The sequence below is a fragment of the Microcebus murinus genome, chromosome 2, assembly GCF_040939455.1.
Source record: "Microcebus murinus isolate Inina chromosome 2, M.murinus_Inina_mat1.0, whole genome shotgun sequence".
Taxonomy (NCBI): Eukaryota; Metazoa; Chordata; class Mammalia; order Primates; family Cheirogaleidae; genus Microcebus; species Microcebus murinus.
Genome location: NC_134105.1, coordinates 23793451 through 23815637, shown reverse-complemented (window position 1 = coordinate 23815637; position 22187 = coordinate 23793451). Strand labels below are relative to the sequence as shown.

The following is a 22187-nucleotide window of genomic DNA, read 5'->3' as shown; positions in this document are numbered from 1 at the left end:
TTTCTTATCCCACTTGAAATTTATTCATTGAAGAAATCGCATCATTTGTTCAGTGGAATTTTCTACATCCTAGATTTTGTTGACTACATTTCCAGGGTATCATTTCATGTGTTCCACTGTCCTCAATATTTCCTGTAAGTTGGAAATTAGATCCAGTGGCATGATCTGATCTGGTTTCAATTTTTTTTTTTTTTTGGCAAGATAACTCCATAGGTGGTGATGTGTCTTCCATTAAGAAATACATGATGTCTGGTTGTCTTTCTTATTTCAGTGTTAGCAACCATTGATGATTAATCCCTCGATCCATTAATTCCAATTTACTCATTAATTTTAATGGGTAAAAATATTTTTATTACAATTCAGATGCAGCACCGGGCTAAACTCTTTGAACTGGTACCATTCCGATGTCTGCTGTAATCCCAGACTTCACTCAGTCAGTCAGTGACATAAAGCAATTGCACATAGGATCTGGAAACAGACTTGACACTCCCAAGAGCCGAAACAAATCTCTGTAATATACAGCACTGTTCGTTTGAAGGATGGCTTCTTTTAGAAAGCTTTGCTTCATAAATAGTAGAATGGAAATATTGTTCCAATTTGCTGGCAGCTGGCACCACATTGTGTGCCGTGCACAAACATTCATCACCCACCCATAGCTCCCATCTTTGATATTTACCAAAGCACCAGGGGGTCTTTCACTCAATCACAACTTCTGTTGTTATTTGTACAATTATCTGGAAAGGAGCAGCAACCTCAAAACCTGGGGAGCCAGTTCATTATTCTGATGACTGTTGTCTTCGCTGGTGCTCAGAAGTTCAGGGGACAGATGGGAGTCGGGGAAGCCAGATGCCTGCACGATTCCACCCTTGGCAAGCCCAGCAGGCCCTAGCTGGAGCCCTCATTTTAGGAAGGAAGGGGCAGAGGCTGAGCTTGGGGAAGGGAAAGTCAACATGACATGCGGATCTTTTTAACTCCATCCTTCCTGGAGCTCAGGGATCATGTCCAGCAGAGTGGTGAAGACAGGCCATTGCAACAGTGGGCTGGGGTCAGGTGGGAGGATGGCCGTCTCATCCACGGGATGGACAGGATTGAGGATTTAGCAATGTAGCGATGTTGAGTGCTTTCAGCCTGCCTGTCTGCAGAAACAGATGGCTTGGGAGGCAGGCAACCCCAACCTCCCCTCCCCAGCCTGCTGAAGAGTAAGCTGGTGCCATATGGGGGTTGAAGGAGCAAGGGTTAGACTAGCGACAGTTCCCAAAGACTAGATTCACACTGGAGACAGGCTGGGCACACAACTGACGCCAAGGGAAACGAGCTAGCTTGCTCAGTTGCTAGCGTCCCTCTGCTGGCTTCCTTGCGTCTGATGACTCACTGAGCCTCTAACAGTTGTCATCAGTGCTAAACCCCAGAAATGTGGGCTGTGGGGTGGAAGGCGAGGTTCCAAATAAGTCCGTGCTGACGACACTGGGTTGGGGTCTCTCCCGTGTGCAGGTTTATGATGGCAACAACAACTCAGCCCGCTTACTGGGTGTGTTCAGCCACTCTGAGATGTTGGGGGTCACTTTGAACAGCACATCCAGCAATCTGTGGCTTGATTTCATCACCGATGCAGAAAACACCAGCAAGGGCTTTGAACTGCACTTTTCCAGTAAGTCTTTCTTGCATCTTTGCGGAATGAAAGTAGCCTTTCCCACTGTGTTCATTTATTTGAGCTCTGCTTGCTCACTAGCTACCGTGTTTTCCCGAAAATAAAACAGGGTCTTATATTTATTTTTCCTGAAGAAGACACCCTAGGGCTTATTTTCAGGGGATGTGTTATTTTCCTCTCAAAGCCTCAGCTTGCAGCACACACAGGATGGCCAGGACCCCACAGGGGGAGCCCACCTTGTTGGTGGGGCTGCCCGCACCTTTCTGGTCACCTCTGGGATAGTAGCTGTCACGATGGGGCAGATGAGAAGGGCTGCTCGTCTTCTTTACCCTGCCGCGACGAAATGCATGGGTTGTGCAGACACGCTGCATAGCCACACCCATCACTAGGTCTTATTTTTGGGGGTAGGGCTTCTATCGTGCAAATGCTTAGAAATCCTGCTAGGGTTTATTTTATGGGTAGGTCTTATTTTCAGGGAAACACGGTACAACGAATGTGCTCTTAGAGTCTGTTTTAAAATCCAGTGAGTATCTAACAACAGGTGAATGGATCAACAAAATGCGATGTGTCCATACAGTGGAATATTATTTGGCCACTAAAAGGAATAAAATACTGAGACATTCTTGAACATGGATGACCATTATAAACATCATGCTAAGCTAAAGGAGCCTGTCACAAAGGCCACATATTGATGAGCACATTTAAATGAATTTTCCAGAAGAGGCAAAACCATAGAGACAGAAAATCAATGAGTAGTTCCCCAGGGCTGAGGGACTCAGGGGAAAGTGTGTATGGAGCTTCTTTTTGAAGTGATGAAAATGTTCTAGAACTGATTGTGGTAATACTAATAGTTGCACAACTCTGTGAATATACCAAAATACATCAAATTGTATACTTTAGATGGGTGAATTTATGGCAAGTGAATTATATCTCAATACAGCTGTCAGGGGGAAAAAACCCAATGAGTATACTTAAGGCTCCCCTTACCTGGCTCTAGGCCGTCTGGCAGAGGGATCTTCGCCTGTTACAGCAGGTGGTTCAGTGGAAAGAGGATTAAATAGAGTCACCTTTGAATTCCATTTCTATCATATGACAATTGTGTGAACAATTCATTTAGCCTTCCCACGTCCATGCTCTCAGTTGTAAAATGTAGATAATTATACCTACCTGTAAGAGTCCTGTGGATCATAAACGAGAGATAACACACACAGCACCATGTAGTGGGAGCTCTGAATAAGTCTGTTTCCTTTTCCAGCCTTTTTCGACAGAGTATGTTTAAGCAAGTCATAATTGAGCTCTTAAACATACATTTAAAGTGACGTTTCCATATTACCCTATCTTATCAGAATGTCTCAGTGAGCACAATGGAAAGAAAAACTCCTGCTAGCAAAATGCTATGGGGTCAAACAAAAGAAATAGAAAATTCAGACCCTAGGCCTGAAAACTATTAAAGCTGAAATCATTTACATATAGCAACAGGGAAACTAGAGCTCCTTAATACACCCTCAACCCTGCATGGAAATGTGGCCGGAATCCTGAGTGTTGAGTTTATCAGAGCCTGGGGGTGGTGGCTAAGGTGTCTTCCTTGAGGACGTGGCTTTGAGGGAAGAGAGGAAGCACGGTTTGCGCACGGTAGGTCTTGCTCACTCTGCCCCTTCTGTCTTCACCAGGTTTTGAACTCATCAAATGTGAGGACCCAGGAACGCCCCAGTTTGGCTATAAGGTTCATGATGGAGGTCATTTTGCAGGGAGCTCTGTGTCCTTCAGCTGTGACCCTGGATACAGCCTTCGGGGCAGCGAGGAGCTGCTGTGTCTGAGTGGGGAACGCAGGACCTGGGACCGGCCTCTGCCCACCTGTGTCGGTAGGAGGCCTCTTGCTCTGCAAGAAACTACTCGGGTCTCTGATAACCCCAAGCTCTAGCCCTGGGCCTTTTCCGGTTGGACCCCATGCTCCAGGATCTGCTGGCTGCCTACCTGCACTGAATGCTCCTGTTAACAGGCATCACGGCTCGCCCGTGCCCCTCTCCACGCCCTTGCTTTCACACCTCATTGCACCCATGCTGCAGCACAGTCTGGCAGGGTGGCTTGCCTTTGTCACGCATTTAGCAAGCGGGACCAGAGCCAAGTCATGCCCTCAGAAGTCATGGGAAAGAGGTGGTAGAGTCCCTTAGAAAAGGAGAGGTGGTGCTTTGGCCTGAGTTTCAGGGTTTCTTGCAACACCAAGACTCAAACGAGTCTCTAGCTCACTCTGGGTTTCAGCTCCCCTATAGGTAAAATGGGGCTCGTGCTCCCCTCTCTAGGGGAAAGAGCAAGATCATTAACTAGCATCGATCTCACTCTAAGAAAGAACACAGTAATGAACTTGCATCTTCTCAAGCATGTGGTTCTTCCAGAATGTCAGCCGAGGCTTTCTGGAGGCTTCTGTTTAGGCTTTTCATGGATCCCCACCACACTGTTTCCCCAGCACCTAGCCTCGCCCTCTCTCCACCCCTTCCCCTGGCCCCATGCTGATCTTGTAAAAACAAAAACATCTACTGGAAAAACATGTAAAAACAAGCCCCACATGCCAGAATTGGTGCAAGTGTATGTCTGGGTGGAGACAAAAAAAAAACCCACAAAGAAAGAAAAAGCCTTTTCCCTGCCCTTGGGGAGACCATACTATATAGCAAGGAGAACAGACACATTAACAGATAATTATCGTATAAGAGGAGCGCTGTTAAAAGAGTTATATGCAAGGTGTTGGGAGAATGTGAGAAAGTTTTGCATAGGAGGTGGTATTTCAATTGAGACTTGGAAGATGGGTTAGAATTCACCAATAGGGACAAGGTGGGGATATAGACATTCTGGCCTGAACAGGTGCAAAGGCTGAAGGCATGAACTTAGACTCTCAGAAAGTGGACAGACCAAAGCAGTGGCCTTTACATAGCCTCTAGGGTCTTCCTTTCCTTTTGTCCTTGAGGTTGACCCAGTCTACAGGTGTGTCCCTTCTCTTTCTCCCTTTGTGCCTCTTATCCCTCCTTTCTTTCCCATAGCAGGCCTATGTGAGGCACTAGGAAGTCAAAGAAAAGCAGATCAGGTAGCCTGGGAGGTGCCTGCATAAACAGAAGGCAGCCTAATGCCACAGGCAAGCAAGCCAGAGCACACAAAATGCAAAGGAGGGGTGATGATTCACGGATAAGATAATTATTTGCTTTGCAAAAGGAATTCACTATAAGATTCCTTGAATATCAAATATACTAGCTGGGGCTGGGTTTGGTGGCTCATACCTGTAATCCTAGTATTTCGGCAGGCCACAATAGGAGAATTGCTTCAGGCCAGGAATTTAAGAACAACCTGAGCAGCATAACAAGACCCCGGCTCTACAAAAAGTAGAAAAATTAGCAGGGCGTTATGGTATACGCCTGTAGTCCCAGCTACTAGGGAGGCTGAGGCAGGAGGATCCCTTGAGCCTGGGAGTTTTAGGTTGCAGTGAACTATGATGACATCACTGCACTCTAGCCCAGATGACAGAGTGAGACCCTATCTCAAAAAAAATGAATAAAAAATTCCAGTTGGACTGGACTGATTGGATCCTCTCAAGCCACGTTAGTATGAGCATTTATACTTAGAAACCTGGAGGCCTTCCCCATGGAGACTCCCTCTGGCCCCACTGCTGTTAGGGGAGCGAGGCTATGTGTATATTTTTATATATGTCCTGTTTGGTAGACTTCATCCTGGTCTACCAGAAATGGCTGCTATAGCTTAAAGCATCCGAAAGTTTTCTTTGCTTACAAGTGGACTCTGCAGCCCAAACAAAGCAGCCATGGGATGGGAAGCAGGGATGGGAAGCAGGATGGGAAGAAGGGAAAAGACCAGACAGAGCAGAGTCTTCAGCCTTGGTGCTGGTGGATCTGCTGCATGCTGGCCTACTCAGCCCCTCCTACCCACCCCTAGGTCCCAGACCAGGTGTCCTACAGGGAAAGGAGCAGGTGTGTCTGTGACAATGGGCTCCCCATGCTGCTGCCTCCGAATGCTTGCTTTCTGGGAAGCAGGAGGGACCTCCCTGTCTGGAATATAGAAGGACGCTCTAGCCAAGGATGGGGATCATGTCCTGCCACCTTTCTAGCTATCTCCTCTGTTTGTGGAGTCAGTCAAGCCTCCTCCCTACAATCGTGGTTCATCCTCTCACCAGCACCCTACCCCTGCCTTGGGCACATTCAGCCTGGTGCCTTCTAATAAGGTCGGCACCTCCCATCCCAGCAAGCAAAGTATCTGATAGAGGGCCCCTCCCCCAAGGCTTCTTTACTGGTCCTGTGTGAGGCAAGGGGTCCATGAGATATTTGATAGGTCCTTTGTAGCAACAGGTAAGAGTTAGTCTTTCATTTGTGACCTTCATCCCTTCTGCTATTTCTTCTAGCATCTTGCCTAATCCACTGCTCCCCTCCCTAAAGAGCTCTGCAATAGATATCCTCCTCTTCATTTTCACTAACGTTCCCTTGATTCAGACCCTTGTAGTAATTTGCCTGGAAAGCAATAAGCTTCTTTTGTTCATTTGATCATCCACCCATCCATTCATTCAATGATGTGTGACCTTTTGTGTCTGGCTTCTTTCACTTTGCTAATATTGTCAAAGTTCATCCATGGTATAGCGTTTATCAGAGCCCATATTCCTTTTTACAGTTGAATAATATTCCATCGTGTGGATTTACCACATTGTGTTTATCCATTCATCAATTGATAGACATTTGACTTGTTTCCATCTTTTGATTATTATGAATAATGTTATGAACATTCATGCTCAAGGTTTTATATGAACATGTTTTCATTCCTCTTGGGTGTATACCTAAGAGCAGAATTGCTGGACCTGATATAACTATGTTTAACATTTTGAGACAACAGCAAACTGTTTTTGAAAGTAGCTGCACCACTTTCCATTTCCACCGGCAATGCAGGCGGGCCCCAGTTTCTCTGCATCCTTATCTACAATTGTTATTTTCTGTCTTTTTGACTGTAGCCATCCCTGTGGATATGAAGTGGCATCTCATTGTGGTTTTGATTTGTATTTCCCTAATGACTAATGATGTCAAACATCTTTTCATGTGCTTATTGGCTATTTATATATCTTCTTTGGAGAAATGTGTATTCAAATCCTTTACCCATTTTTAATTGGGTTATTTGTCTTTTTATTGTTGGGTTATAGGAGTTCTTTATAGGTTCTGGCTACAAGTCTCATCCAAGGACCTTTTTATATGCTGTGCTCGATCACCTGGAACGAGCCAGAGGGACTCAGGGGCACACAGGCGAGAGGAGCCTCTGAGTGACTGCTGCCAGCTCAGGCCACCCCACAAAGCTCACTCTTTTGGGATCTCTTTCAGCTGAGTGTGGAGGGACAGTGAAAGGAGAGGCGTCGGGGCAGGTGCTGTCGCCTGGGTATCCAGCTCCCTATGAACACAATCTCAACTGCATCTGGATCATCGAAGCGGATGCCGGCTGCACCATTGGGTAAGTGTCGGGGCTGGCAAAGTGACACTGCCAGCTGCTCAGGGAAGCCACCCACTGATGCCTAGCCCCACCTGCCTCCCCTGGAGGCCCCTGTGATCAGGAGTGGTTGCTGTGACCCCAGGCTTGGGCCAGGTCCCATGGAAAACCTGGAGAGGCCAGTCTCAGCCTCACAGGGCTGCATTCGGAGTCCACACACCTCGCCGGCCGTGACTGCGCAGTGACGGCGCAGCCGCCGAGGGCATGGACTTGAAGTCATTGAGTCCCCGGGTTGAATCCAGCCCTTCCATTGACTGTTTGCAGGACTTTGGACAAGTCCCTTATCCTCTCTGAGTCTCACTGTCTGCTGTGGAGCACGAGTGTCGGGACAAAGCACTTGAATGAGATACTGCATGCAAGGTGCTCAGCGTAGTTCTTGGATCATAGCAAATATTTAATAACAGTTGTCGTGGTTATTTCTAAGACAATTAGTAAGGGTCCGTTTAGAGCTGTGTGAGCCCAGGCAGGTTGCTCCCCTTTCTCAGTCTGAGTTTCCTCATCTTTAAGATGAGGACAAAAATATTTGTATTTTAGGGGTGCAGAGGGAATAAATGACAAAAGCCCAGCAGTGTCTGGTACGTGGTATATACTCCCTCAAAATACAGCTTCCTTCCTCTGTTAGCACCTGACTCACAGGAATTCCTCCTGTGAGGAACGTCCAAGGAATCAGAAAAGAAGGGAGTGTCACCCTTTATTGAGCACAGAGCCTGTCTTATTAACTCTTCACAATAGCTCCATTGATAATAATAAGCCCTAATAATAAATAGACACTGTTATTATTGTTCCCATTGTATAGATGAGAAAACTGAGATTCCAAGAGAATGCTTATCATGTCTGAGTTTGCACAGAGACTCAGAAAGCTGGGATCTGAAGCCAGGTCTTTCTGAATCTTTACCCTATATCACACTCCTGGCAAAGCTGGGCCTTGGGCTGTGGTTCAGGTGAGCTATGAGGAGAAGAACAGGTTGGGGTAGCAGTATGAGCAGAAGTGTGAAAAGGAGGATGGAACGAGGGAACTGGGAGGAAAGAATCAGGCTGGAGTAGGGGATACTTGTGGGTAAGGAATGGGAGATAAATAGGGTTAGAGTGTGGCCTGGTTGTGAAGGATCTTAAATGCCAATAAACAAGAGGGAGCTATGGTTGGTTCTTGAGCAGGGTTGGTCCACCAGCATTGTTTGCAGTGCAGAGAGCTCATAGGAAGGCATCTATCAGGAGTCAATTGCAATGGTTCAGGAATGAAGTGTTGAGGATTTGAAAGAGTGGGGGGCCAAGCAAAGGGGCAGAAGTGTAGCTAGGAGAAGATCCCTGCCCTTGAGAGTTTCCAATTAGGAAGAACTGGCTGAAGGGGGGTGTCCCTGCAAGAGAAATAGATGTTCATATATTCACAGGTTCTAAAGAAATGCACTAAGTGTTTACTATGTGCAAGTGTTCAAGCTAAACCCTGTGTAAAATGAGATCAGCGGTGCTCTTAGGGACTTTGCAGTCTTCAGGGGAGGAGTGAAATACACACAATCATCCTGCACGCCCCTGCTGGGATAACCTGGAAGCACACCTGGACCGTTCACCCTCTGATTAGACCTTCCATGGCACCCCTTGCTCACAGAATGAAAGCTCCTGCCCTGGCTCCAAGGCACTGTGGCCTCAGACTACCTCCCCAACCTTTTCCACCACTTCTCTTCAGTGACATTCCAGCGAAGCTCAGTTACTGGGGACCCCTGTACACAAGCTCATGGCTGAGCTCTGTGCCTTTGTTTCCTCATCTGGAATGCCTTCCTCCCTCCAAAGGCTTCTGTCTAAAATGTCCATCCGTCAAAGTCAAGTGCAAATGTCAGCTCACCCAGGAAGTCATTCCTCATCCCTCTCTTGGAGGACTCCTAGGAGTCCTTTCTCCCTCCTCTGCGCTCCCATTGCCGGTGGCCTGTATTTCCCTTATGACCCTGGTCACTTTTCCCCATTATTTATGCTCGTGTCTGACCTCCCCTCCCAGAGCTGTGTTCTATGCCTGATTGATCTTTGCAAGTCTGCAGTTCCCAGGGCTCAGCAAGTATCAAGTGTTTGATGAGTGAGTGAACAAATGAATGAAGCAGAACTCAAGTATAAAAGGAGTTATGACTAGTGGGTCGATGATAGTCCTTCAATAAATAGTGAGTGAACAATGAGTGAATCAAGAACATAATGACTATTTGGCTTTAATGTTTCACACATATGCAAATCAGGAGAAGGTTTTCCCACTTTCCTAACTTGGACCATCATTCATTCATTGATTCGTTCATTCCCTCTTGTAACAACTACCTGTTTGTTTACTACCTGGTGGTGCCTGTACGAGGCACGGGCGTTACGTAGATGAATGAGACCCAGTCACTGTCCACGAAGATGAGTCACACTTGTATGCACAGAACAGGCGGCGGCTTAGGGAAGAAGGGGAATGAGAAGGCGGGCAGGAGGAGGTGGGAGAAGTTATCCTGGAAAGGTGACAGTAGAGCCGAGACCTGAGGGAGGAAGAGGAGGTTGCTAGGTAACGGGGGAGGAAGGTTGGTGGGAGGGATGGGGCCTTCCAGGCGGAGGAAGTGAAGCAGTGTGGCCAGCCTCAAGGAGCTGGGAATGGCTCCCGCGGCTTGCTGGGTGGCGGCGCCATGGTGGGAGCTGAAGCTGGTGGGGGAGGCTGGGACAGCGGGAGGAGGGCCTCGGGGGCTGCGATGCTGCATTTGGGCAGCTCCTGGCAGCTCTGTGGCAAATGGTGGAATGGAATAGGCTGGGCCCAGAACCCAGTGACGAGGCTGTCCCCAGAGTGTGGCTGGGGTGAGGGGGCCTGAACCCAGGCGCTGGCAGTGGAGATGGAGAAATAGGGACAAATTCGGGGGACATTCAGGTGGTCACACCAACTGATCTTGCTCTCTTCAGTAAATATGGAAATTGAGGGTTCTTCACTTTCCTCATTTTTTGCTGGCTAACATACAATATGTAAAACATAGAGAAAAGTTGGAGGAACAGTACACCAAGCGCCTGCATACCGACCACCCAGACTCAGCGACATTTTGCCATATGTGCTTCCTCTCTTTTTTACTTTCTTCCCATCCTTTTGCCCCCGTTTTTGCTGAATGACTCAAAAGTACGTCGTAAACACCGTGATATTTCATTCTTAGATACTTGGGCACACGTCTTCTAAAGAGAAGGGTACACTCCACCATGAAATAGCAATGGTAGCGTACCTCAGAGCTGTAGCATTAATTCTCTGGGAATTAAAGTTTAGGACAGGAACTGGGGGGGGGGGAGCAGAGCGGATCTAGGAGCAGCTGAGGCCTGAAAGGCGCAGGAAATCAATGGAGGGATTTCTGGGCAGGAGTGAGGACCGTTTGCTCTGCTGAGAATGCTGGGTGTGCAGGAGGCTCCCTTCCTAGCCCTCAGGAAGACAAGATGGAAACAAATACAAGAAGTGTCCTCTCTGGAGTGATGTGGCAAGAGATAGGAAGTCATGGGGGCATGCTGCGTGTGCATGTGGGGACCCCAAGATAGGCAATAGTGGGAAGAAAGTGAAGATGACATCAGTCCTCAATCTGGAATGCTTCTCGAAGCCACAGCAACCTCAAAGGAGCTAACGCTAAGTACTCAGAGGAAAGCTGGGGAGAGAGGGAGATGGGGTGAGAGACACCTTCCCTGCCTCGTTCGGTCCCCCAAGGCAGCCTGCACCACAGCCCAGGTGTGTAGCAGCACGTGCACAGCTGCCCCACTCCTGTGCTCGCACCCTCTTCCTCTTCCCCTCCCTCCTGCTCACCCCCTCCCTCCATCTCTCTTCTCCTCCCTTCTTTCTCCCTTTCTCCTCTTTCTCTCTTACTCTCATTCTCTCTCTTTCTCTCCCTCTCTCCCTCTACCCCCTCTCTCCCTCTCTCCTCCACTTTCTCCCTCACTTCTCCACCCCTACACATACCCCTCTCTTGAATAACCAGCAGCAAAGTTAAGGGAACTCATAACTACAATTAGACAAACACAGAAAGCCCCTTTTGTGTTTGAGTCCTTATTTAGTTGTTATCTCTTTCACTAGGAATGTCTGTATAGAATTTTTCTTATCAAAAATAGATACTCATTTTTAAACTTCAAAGTGCAAGCAATAAAAAAATTTATAAAGTAGAAATCAAACGTTCCCACAGTCTTACTCTGTAATCTTTTATTTATTTTTTATTATTTTTTATTTTTTTTGAGACAGAGTCTCACTCTGTCACCCTGGCTAGAGTGCCGTGCATTAGCCTAACACACAGCAACCTCAAACTCCTGGGCTCAGCCTCCCAAGTAGCTGAGACTACAGGTGTGCACCACCACACCTGGCTAATTTTTTTTCTATTTTTGGTAGAGACAGGGGTCTTACTCTTGCTCAGGCTGGTCCTGAACTCCTGAGCTCAAGGGATCCTCCCGCCTCAGCCTCCCAGGATGCTAGGATTACAGGTGTGAGCCACCATGCCTGGCTCTTTCTCCGTAATCTTATTTCTCCTCACACCCCGTGTAGGATAACCATGATATCTGTTTGTTCTACTTATCCTTTTAAAGATTTCGTCTGCCAATATTTATATATAAAGCAAATGCAATAAACACAGTTTCTCGAATAAGATCATCTCGGTGCATGGCCCAGTGACTTGCCTTTTGTTTTGCCACTTAGTCATATATCATCATCTTATCATGTCAATATATAGATCCGCCTCATCCTGTGTGATGGCTACAGAGAACCTGTTGTGTGCACAACCATAATTTAACTACTCCCCTATTGATAAAGTGAATATTTGCAGCTTCTCACTCCAATGAACATCCTTATCCATGAATCTTCGAGCAGTTTTCCATTTATTTCCTTAGGATATATTCTCAGAAGGCAAATTTTGATACGTGACCTCAAATTTCCCTCTAGATATTATAGCAATTTGCAGATGCACCGGAAGTCTATGGGAGGCCTGTTTTCCCTACGTCACTAGATGTCAATCCCTTTCGTCTTCACCAAGTTAGTGGGCAGAATGATATTTAATTATCTTTGCTGCTTCCAGTTCTTTGTATATTTTCTTGAAGGAATTTGTCTTTTTCGTATAGAATGTTCAATTAGGCTGATTTCTAAATAGTCCATAATTTGTTCAGATTTCTTTTAAAAGTTACCAAGTGCTAATATATTTTGTAAGATCTTTTCTATTATTTTTACTTTTACTGCACTGTGCCTTTTTATTTTTTGAAATGTTTTGTTTTATATATGTTCCATGGATATTTAAGAATATGAAAAGATTACAAAGATCTATATTTCTTTTTACATAAACTGTATTATGCTTTCTTTCAAACAAACCATATTATGCCTCCGTATTGCTTTCTTTTATTTTTAACTCTTCCTGTTGTTAGCTGATCCAATTTAATTGGCTCTGTTTTTCTTCTAGTGATTTGAAAATTCTATATCTTGTTTTTATTCTGCCAGCAATCTTGTGTTTTCATTAATTCAGTCTTCAACAGTAATTATCCTCTTATTTACTACCCCTTTATTTTGGAAATCTTGTTATTGTTTCTGTTTTTATTTCAAGGAAACTACATTTTTTGTTTCCAGACTGCTCTTGACAGCCTACTTTTGTTTTTATCAATATACTATCATCTTGCATCTCTCTGAGAATACTGTTTATGTTTTGTTTTACAATGTTGTCTGTTTCTCCCTGCATTGACTGCATTTTGCAGTCAATCGGTTTGATTACTCAGATGGATTCTTTATGTCCCATGAGTTTGACTGTTCATTCAGTATCGAGGCAGAGCTAAGAGCTGGCCTCTGGCACCAGACTATCTGCCACTCTTATTAGCAACGTTGCTTCGGGAGCTCTTCAAGCCCCCTGTGCCTCAGTTCTCCTATCTGTAAGATGGTGAGTAATAATAATAACTACTGAAAGTTTGCAATGAGGACTGAGTTGAGTGAGCACATACAAAACACATAGAATATGGTTGGCACGTAATTCCCATGTGAGGACAAGCAGGAGCTGGCTGGAAAGTTGTCCATTTTACCCCAGCAGGGCATCCCTAAGCACAGCAGGCTGTGAGTTGCCCCTTACGGGTCTCAGGTGGTGGGTGGAAGCAGGCGTCCAGGTGGGAGGGCTAAGCAGCAGGTCACCCCATGAGGCTGTTTCCAGGGGCCCAGGCAGGGGAAGGTTTTGAGGTGCCTCTCCCCACCCTGTCGCAGCCCTGACCAAGCATGGGGGGGTAACCAGAGGGATCTGTGGCCTGGCTCACCCCAGCAAGCTGGACAGGGATGGTTCCTCCCCAGGAGTCCCCAAGACGGGCAGTGGGGGACTGCAGGAACCTGTAGGCTCACCCTGGGTGTGGTTACACTGGCAAGTGGGCCCTTCCCGAATGTGTTTGACAAGAGTGGGCTGGCAGGAGGACCCTTCTATTGAACCCAAGTGGCATCTGCACCATTTGGCAAGTGTCAAGAATGGGGCAGGTGGCCGAGAGACTCCATCCGGGCCTGGCAGCTGCCAGCAGGAGAGCAGGCTGGTGAGTCGCTCCCTCCCGGGCACTCTTGCCCACAGTCATCGCTACTTAGAATGTGGAAGTTCCATCCCATGTGGGAGGGACTTCTCCTCAGTTTCCAGTGTTGAGTCTGAGTTTTCCTTTTTATAATCAGTGGGCCAGCTTGGATGAAAATTGGAGAAGAAAGGGATGCAAAGCCTTTTGTTCTTGATTCTGCCCCTCTGCCTAATATTTATCAAATATCCACAGCATAGTAGGTCTGGACCAGTTCCTGTTGTCCCCACTTGATAGATGAGATCACCAAAGCCCAGAAGGGATAAATTACCTGCTTTAGGTCTCCCCGTTACCCAGTGGCGTGTGTTTTCAATGTGCTCTGTCTAGCTCCAGACGTCACTCTTTCCAGCCTGCCATTCGGGCCTTGGTCTAGTTCCGTGTAACAAAACATGCACTGAATCCCTGCCCTGTGCCAGAGACCATGTACCCCTGTGCAGTGGAAAACCCAAAGAACTGACTAAGGCCAGGCCTTGTCTTCCAGGGGTTCACATTCTAGTGGGGAAATAGTCAAGCAAACAGGTGCCTCCAAGATAAAGTAGATGCTATAAATGCAAGCCAAGCAATGGACTCAGTGATGGAGGAGAGAGAGGAGTTCTGCCTGGGGGTGCAGAGGCGATCTTTCCAGTTGGGGGGAGGGCAGGGGAGTAGAGGCAGGAATGCAGGGCAAATATGGGGTCTGTCTAGGAAAGGGTACCCACTAGATGTGGCTGGAGCTGCGTGTGGGGGAGATAAGGTTGTGTTGGTAACGAGGGGTCCCTGCAGGACCCTGAAGGCCAAGCCGAGAACTCTGAATGGATTTCTCAGTATAACAAGGAGCCATTGGAACATTTTGAAGACTATAACAATGTTCAGATCAATTCAAAAACTTGGAGAATTTACTCAGTGCCAGGCATGCTGCCAGACACTGAGGGTATAAATATAAATAAGAAACAGTCTTTTCTCATGAGGGTCTCAGTATTATAGACAGAAATTATATCAGTTAGGAATGGCAATAAAAAATTGACTAAAGCTGGCTTCAACAGATGGGGATTCATTTTTCTCCCGGAACAAGAATCTGAAGGCCCCATCCAGACCTGCTGCAACTGCTCAGGAGGCTGTAACACTTCTTCTTGTTCTGCCATCCCGAGGCTCTCCTCCTCATGGTCACCTAGTCAGCTGCTGCAGCTCCAGGCATCATGTCTGTGTTCCAGTCTAAAAGAAGAGGGAAGAGGAAAGGGCATCCTCTCCTAGTGAGGGTTTGTGTATTCATTTGGGAAGAACCACCATCCTTAGAGATATCTTCCTACATCTCATTAGTCAGAACTTGCCACGCCTGGTGGAGGGAAAATGGGAAATCAATTTTGCTTTGCTTTTAGAGTCTCAATAGCAGAGACAAATGAGAGGTTTGGAAATGGAGTACAGATCATCCAACCTACGACGGTGTCTGCTACCGATTCTAACATAATGTGATAAATGCTATAGTAGAAGCATGCACGAAACACAATAGAAAAGCGTCTGCGAAAGGAGATCATAATTCTAGTTGGCAGTTGGGGGCGGGGAACTACAGACAGGAAGCATTATTCCAGCTGCACTTTGAGGAGCAGTAGGAGTTCCCCATGCAGAGTGGGACTAAGGACTTCCCAGGCAGGTAAAAGAGAGGAAGGTGTGAATGAATGTGCTTGCTGCTTCTGGAAGAGCTCATTGTCTGCAGTGGCAAAAAGATGCATGGCAGCGGTGCAGGGGATAAACTAGCCGGGAACCCAGGGAGGAGCCTAGCCATAACTAAGGCGTCCTGGTTACATGCAGAAGAACTGAGTTGGTTGGGATTGAGGCTTTCAATGGCTGGCTGCGTGGAAGGGGAGGAGGGAGGGAGAGGAGATTGTCCTTTGCAGGTGTGCTTTCCCTGCAGAGATCTGGGGCCCATGAGGCTAGAGAACTTCTTGCTCCTGGACATTCTGATCTCTGTGCCTACCACCCATAAAGCTCATATTTAGCTAATAGTCCTTGTTTTTAAACTGCAGGGATGCTTCTTAATGATTAATGCATAGAATAACTGAAAACTCCATTCTTGGATGTTGGTCACCATGCAGGGGGAGTTGGGGGGAGGCAAGGGGGATAGTTTTGATTAACTAGGACCCCTGCCCAGTGAAGCTTGTCTTCCTGGGAGGATGCTGGGCTGGACAAACATCTGGCTGTGCCTGAAACCCGGATTCCCCTGCTGCAGTTTCAGATCAATAACAGGGCAGCAATTCCCCACTGTGGTCAGTGTTGCCTCCCTCTAACCAGCAAATGGGCAGCCAGCCCAGAGGAGGCAGAAGGTACCGGAAGTGAAGCTTGTGTTCACAGCTCTTGCCAGGAATCGTCGCCGGCAGGTTCAGCAGCTTCCAGAAGGTTTATTTTGTGGCTGCAATAGTGAGTTAAACCTTAAACAGAAAAGGTCTGTGAACTGGCACTGCAAGAGCCAACCTCCTGAAGGACCTGAACAGAGAAGTATGTGCACAGTAGGGTATTCCTTTGTCAGATTTAAGGTTCCAGCAAACTGGGGACTAGCCAAAAGGAACGCAGATGTTTTTTGGAGGGGAAGATGTGTATAGCCTGGTAGGTATAAATGTAGTGTTAAGAAATGGTGGTGTTCTCTGGCAATTTACTCTTTCATGGAACACCTCTAGAAAAAGGAATACAAACTACTTGAAATTATCCATGTACAATAATCCGGGCAAGCTGCACTGGGGAGTTGAATTGGCCAGAATGCATCAACTTGAGTGCCAGTTTACAATCCCAGAAATGAATTCCAACATTAGGAGGAGAATAAACCGTTCAACAAAGAAATGCACATACCTTGTTGGTTCACCACACTGCACCAGTATAGATCTCTCCTTTTCCCTTTGGAAACAGTAAAAAATTAGCAAAAAATAAATTAAATAAATATGTATCATGCCACTTAAAACATAGCATTTTTCAAAAAGAGAACCATTTTCCTAAAAAATAGAAAAACATTATTTTCTGAAAAAGCTATGCTTTAATAGACCAAAGAAAATGTAAATGAGTATAAATATAATATTCTCATTTAAACATAAGAATTATGGATAAGTAGAATATGGATGATGAAATGGGGAGGGGAGTCCCTGAGATGGACAGTGATGGAGGGAAGTAAGGAGTGCAAAGAAATTAAACCTATAATAACAGTTAAAATCCACAATAACAGGATTTATCTTGTAAGGAATAAAAGCATTAAAATGGTAGATAAGCTCAAGAATATCTCTAAGACTACAGAGAAAAAGTATGAAGGTGCAGAAATAATGAAAGAAAAGTAGACAAACATGGAAGACAGAGTGCCAATTAGGCAGCAGAATTGCATAAGAGCAATGAGCAAATGGAGCAGAAGGAATAATAAAGTACACAAGGTTAGTGAACTCCTCTGAGAAAGGGGTGGGGGGTGGAGTGACCATCACTAAAATATCCTCAGTGAAGTGAAAGGATTCATTGAGTTTCCTGGCAAACAATGAATTAGATAGAACTTCATGAAAAGTGAAACCACTCCAAAGGGCTTCTTATTCCACAATATGTGAGGTAGAAGGGAATGGGGGGAACAGACCAAGGTTACCGAAGCTCAGATGGACCAGAGACTCTGAGGGTCCACAGATACATGGCCCAGAGCAGAGAAGTGCTATCATTCAAAGTGCTATAGAATGAAGCCTCTAAATGACCTATATAGGGGCTTCGTTGAACAATCAGCAAAGAACCAAGGTCAAGTGGGTGAGCAGAGTTTAAAACTCAGATGGTGAGCAAAGGGTCTGCAAAAGGAGAAGGCAGATTGATGTATCCGGCATCCCAGAGAGAGGCCCCGAGGTGATGGCACATGGGGAAAAGGAAGCCTAGATCTACTGTGGCATGTGGAACGACTGCTGACAGACCTGTGGGCAGGGAGAGGGAGCTGTCAGGAGCCGTGAACTGGTACCTGCATGTTAAACATCATATTGCAAGGCAGAGATGCCTGAGTTGGTTAAAAGAGAAAAGAATGCTGCTACACAGAAGAACAACAAAATACTAAAATAAAAGGTTGGGACAAAATAATAGCACAGGAACACACATAAACAAAATATTGTTTTTCTTTTTTTAAAAAAAGTTACAATTTAGGATTAAAAAAATTAAAGGGGACAGAGAGAATTCTTTCCTATGATAAAATGCATTGTCCACAGTAATGCTAACAGTCATGAATCTTTATGCACTAAGTAACCTAATTAGAAAACATAAAACAAAATCTATTAGAAATACAAGAAATTTAAAAATCGTTGTGAGAGACTTTAACACAGTTCTCTTAGCCAAGTAAAAAAAAAATTAAAAATAGAACAAAAATGGAATTTGTTTTAGGTATTTTACCATTTGTTGGTTTTTTTTCATGCTGCGTATTGGGTCCAGTGCTAAGTGCCTTGTACGTGATTTCGTTTACGATAATCCTCTTAGCGACACTGCTTGGCGGATTGACGGTACTGCCATTGTACAGAGGGGTAAACAGGCTCTGCAAGGTCACCACATTAGCTATCACAGAATTAGCATCTGAACCCAGGTCTTTTACTCCACAGTCAGTGTTTTTTATTTAAAGAAAACATTTCTTCCAAAGACAGAGACTGCCCCTCACAGAGTCCCTCGCACAGACGCAGGCTCCGTCTAAGGACAGGCAGACGCAGAGCGCCCAGGTACAGGGTGTTGGTGAAGAGAAGGCACCTGCTCCAAGGTCACCCAGCACACGAGCAGGAAGCACAGGGCAACAGCCTAAGTCCAGGGCACCAGTCACCCCCCTAGAACGTCACGCGGCTTTATCAGTGACCTGAAGCCCAGTTTCATTCTTTCACTCTTGAAAATGACCGAAGAATCTTTTCTTTCCCTCTCTTTTGAATACCATCTGGTCCCAGGAGAGAAGAGCCTTTGATTTCGCTCTAGTCACCAGTGCTGGCTTTGGGCTTTGGGCTGTCTTCTTGGGTTTTGCTCCTTAGATAGCATGATGCTTTAATTATTATTGTCTGCTATTATGATCATGGCTTAATTGCTGGTTTGCAGCTCGGGTAGCTTAGAGGGGGGAATTTGATAAAACAAGTATTATTTTCCTATTGTCCTCTTCAATGTCACCGAGGATAATTTAAGCTGCATTCTCATTTGGGGACAGGAGTGATTTCTGACCCACTCTCCCCACAGCAGCTGTTCATTCATTTGCCACTTTCCCCTGATGTAAAGATCCGCCGGCAGGACTTGCATCCGTGCAGGGTCCACGGTGCCCCTGCGCTGGGGACAGTTGATGGGGAGCATCCAATGCCCTTTTGTATTCTGGGGCCCAGTCAGCAGGCAAGTGAAACCGACACATCGAGATGCCGTGGATTGTTTTCCTTCTCTCATTCTTGCGTGTCTTTCCATATGCAATGGGTGCAGAGGAACTGCCTATAAGCAGGGAGGTGGGAATTGTCCAAAAAATGCCTGATGTGTCCAAGTTCCCTTCAGACTGAGAGAACTGTGGACACTAATCCCAGAAGTGAGTTTTGCCCGTGGATGGCACTCAGGAGGGCTAGGGCCCTGCCATGAGAACTGATGCCCTCCTAGCGTCTTGGATGTAGGCTCTGGTAGGAAATCTCCTATTGCTGAAGCTGAGTGTCGTGAACCTTCCACCAGCCTTTCCAGCAAAGCGTGGTGGAGTCTCGGTGGTGGGCTGGTGGGAAGAGGTGAGGGGACAAGGGCCAGGTGGGAGCTCCCTTACCTGGGAACCACCTCTTAGATGGTTGTAGGAGGTGGGAATGGTCTAGAAACACTGTGAGGAAAAGGTGTGTGGAGATCCAGCTTGAACAGGGACATCCCCACCGCCCAGGATGTCCCTGCAGTTGCAGCAGGCTGCAGCCAGCTATGAAGTCAGGGCCCAGCCGCAGCAGAGCCATCAGATCTCAGGGCAGCCCTAAGAGGATGGGAGAGAGAACCAGGGACACAGTGGGGCCCAGGGACCTGAGCCGGCCTACTCCCTGGGGTTGGACGCAGGTTATACTATGTGCCAGGATGCAACCCAGGCAAACCAGAAACCAGACCTAGGACACTGAGACCAAGGGAAGACCCCTCCTTTATCAGGCTCCTCCCTCGTTGCCCTCAGCCCTGCCCCAGCACCATGGAAACTGGCCTCACTGGGACCACAGGGACCACATCCTCCTTGCTTCTCTGCAGCTCAGACGTTATTGCCACTCCCTAGGCCATGGCTCCAGGTCTCACCCAGCTCCACCCCATGCTTAGCCTCCTGTAGAGCTGTTGTTTCCTGGGTGGCCGGTCTCTCTGTCCCACCCATGTCCTTGCACATCCTCTTTTCCTGCATTCCCTTTTCTTCTCACACTGCACCTCTTGCATCCGTGCTCGTCCTGTTCATCTTTCGGGGCTCAGCTTAGTCGTGACCTCCTCCAAGAGGCCCGGTCTCATCCCCTTGGCCCATGTGAGGGGCCTTCTCTGTCCTTTACATATGGTGTGTGGTACACATGACACCATATTTATGGGCAGAAGGATGCCACAGTCCTATCTGCATCACTAGTGCCTGGTATATTCTCCGCATCGAGTGCCTACCGTTTGTTGATTGAATGTGTGACTGTCAGCACCAGTACAGGCTCAGAGAACCTACCAGGCTGCATTTAGAGAGTGTGAGACCATGACTGTAGTATCCCTAATTCCTCCTGGGTTTAGACTCAGCAGCTGGCTGTGGCCCACGGTCTGTGTGGCTAGATCCTATATCTTTGGTAGTGACAGAGCAAGGTACAGTTGTAATATCCAAGGGCTGGATGTGGGCAGTAAAGAGAGATATCAGAACTTCCAGAGAAGTAGCCAGTGTCCCCCTTAGTACATAGGATTAATTTCAGTTGCCTCTCCAGAGTGGCGCAAGCTTGGCAAGCACAATGGGTGAGTCTGGCTGAACTATGGGGGGTCCCTGAAAGCTGGTGAGCCACTCATCCCTTCATCAGTTCAATCAAACGACAAGTGGTTAGTGCAGGTCAGGCCTGGTGCCGGTTCCAGAGATGGAGAGGTCAATGAGACGTGGCACAGCAGGGAGGGGACTCAGCAAGGCAGGTGGGCCAGGGGGTGACGCTGATCCAGCAGGAGCAGAGGGGAGCGTCCGTCTCACCAGACTGGGGTGTGGGGAGGACATGGAGAGGCCTATGGAACAGCTCCTCCCCAGATGTGGGAGTCCTCTAGGAGTCAGGTGCTATATTGGTCTACTAGGGCTGCCTAACAAACCGAATGGCTTAAAACAATAGAAATTTGTTTTTTCACAGTTCTAGAGGCTAGATATCCCAAATGCAGTGTCAGTAGAGCCACGATCACTCTGAAGACTCTAGGGAAGAACCTGTTTCGTGTCTGTCTCCTGGCTTCCGAGGTGGCTGGCAATCCTTGGCACTCCTCGGGCTGTAGATGTGTCACTCCGTTCTCTGCCCCGCCTTCACAGGGCCTTCATCCCTGTGTCTCCTCTACGTCTCCACATCCAAATCTCCCTCTCTTTCCTTTTATAAGATATCAGTCATTGGGTTTAGGGCCCGCCGTGATCCAGTATGACCTTATCGTCATACTTGATTACACCTGGTCCTTTCTCCAAACAAGGCCACATTCGCAGGTACCAGGGGTTAGGACTAGAGCATATCATTTGGGGAGCACAATTCAACCCAAGACAGGTGGTATGGGGGGGGGCATGGGCAGGGTCCCTTCCAGGCAGAGGGGAGGCCCCAAAGCAAGAGACTAAGAAAGAAGTGGGTGGAGGGTGAGGAGAAGGGGGGAAGGAAGCCAGGGCTGTTCGTAAGAGCCGCAGTGCATCCCCCTGGGCGTCTGACTTCCTCCGTGGGGACAGAGGAGTGACTGGGTCAGAGGACTGGCTCAGGAAGACGCCACTGGCCCTGCTGGGAGAGGTGGATGAGGAGGGTGGGAAGGAGGCTGGACGCAGGAGACCCAGTTACTCTTTTCATGCCCCTGTGCACGCCGTTCTGTTACTGGACACCCCCTTCTTCTCCCTTAATGTCCTCATGCTTTGCTTTGCTGTCTTCAAAACTACTGCAAAGACACCTCCTCCCTGAAGCTCTCCCTGCCTCTCTGCATAAAAAGAAGCCAGTGTAAAGGAAAGGCTTTGGGTACCAGACAGACATGGTTCGAGTACTGGCTCGGACCCTTACTAGCTGTTTAACCCCCTCGAATCGCCTCTGTTAACCCCTTGGAACGTCAGCAACCCCGTAGCAAAACGGTGAAAACAGGCCCTGAACTCCAGGGCTTTAGGAAGCTATTAGGCACTATACATAAAGCAGTTGACACATAGGAGATTTCCTACAAATGTTCAGCTTTCTTTTTGCTCCAGGTATTTCCATCGCACTTTTGTGATCGCACTCTTTAGCACCTAGCGCACATATTATCATGTCTCGTGCGTCTCCTTCAATAAGCAGCAGCACCCTTCAGGGCAGACTCAGAGCCTCACACGTTTCGGCCACTCCCGGTGCAGAGCCTGACACGCAGCACGCCTCCT

The 22187-nt window shown here is 47.2% G+C and overlaps 1 protein-coding gene across 3 annotated transcripts in view; it reads left to right on the top strand.

Annotated features, from left to right (window-relative positions):
- The window catches only part of CSMD2 (CUB and Sushi multiple domains 2), a 570274-nt gene that overhangs the window by 399634 nt on the left and 148453 nt on the right, over positions 1-22187 (top strand). For all 3 annotated transcript variants that reach the window (XM_075996375.1, XM_075996373.1, XM_075996374.1), the window contains 3 exons: positions 1492-1648; positions 3319-3510; positions 7003-7129. In XM_075996375.1, coding sequence (XP_075852490.1) covers positions 1492-1648; positions 3319-3510; positions 7003-7129 — 476 coding nt within the window. The remainder of the gene's footprint in view (positions 1-1491; positions 1649-3318; positions 3511-7002; positions 7130-22187) is intronic.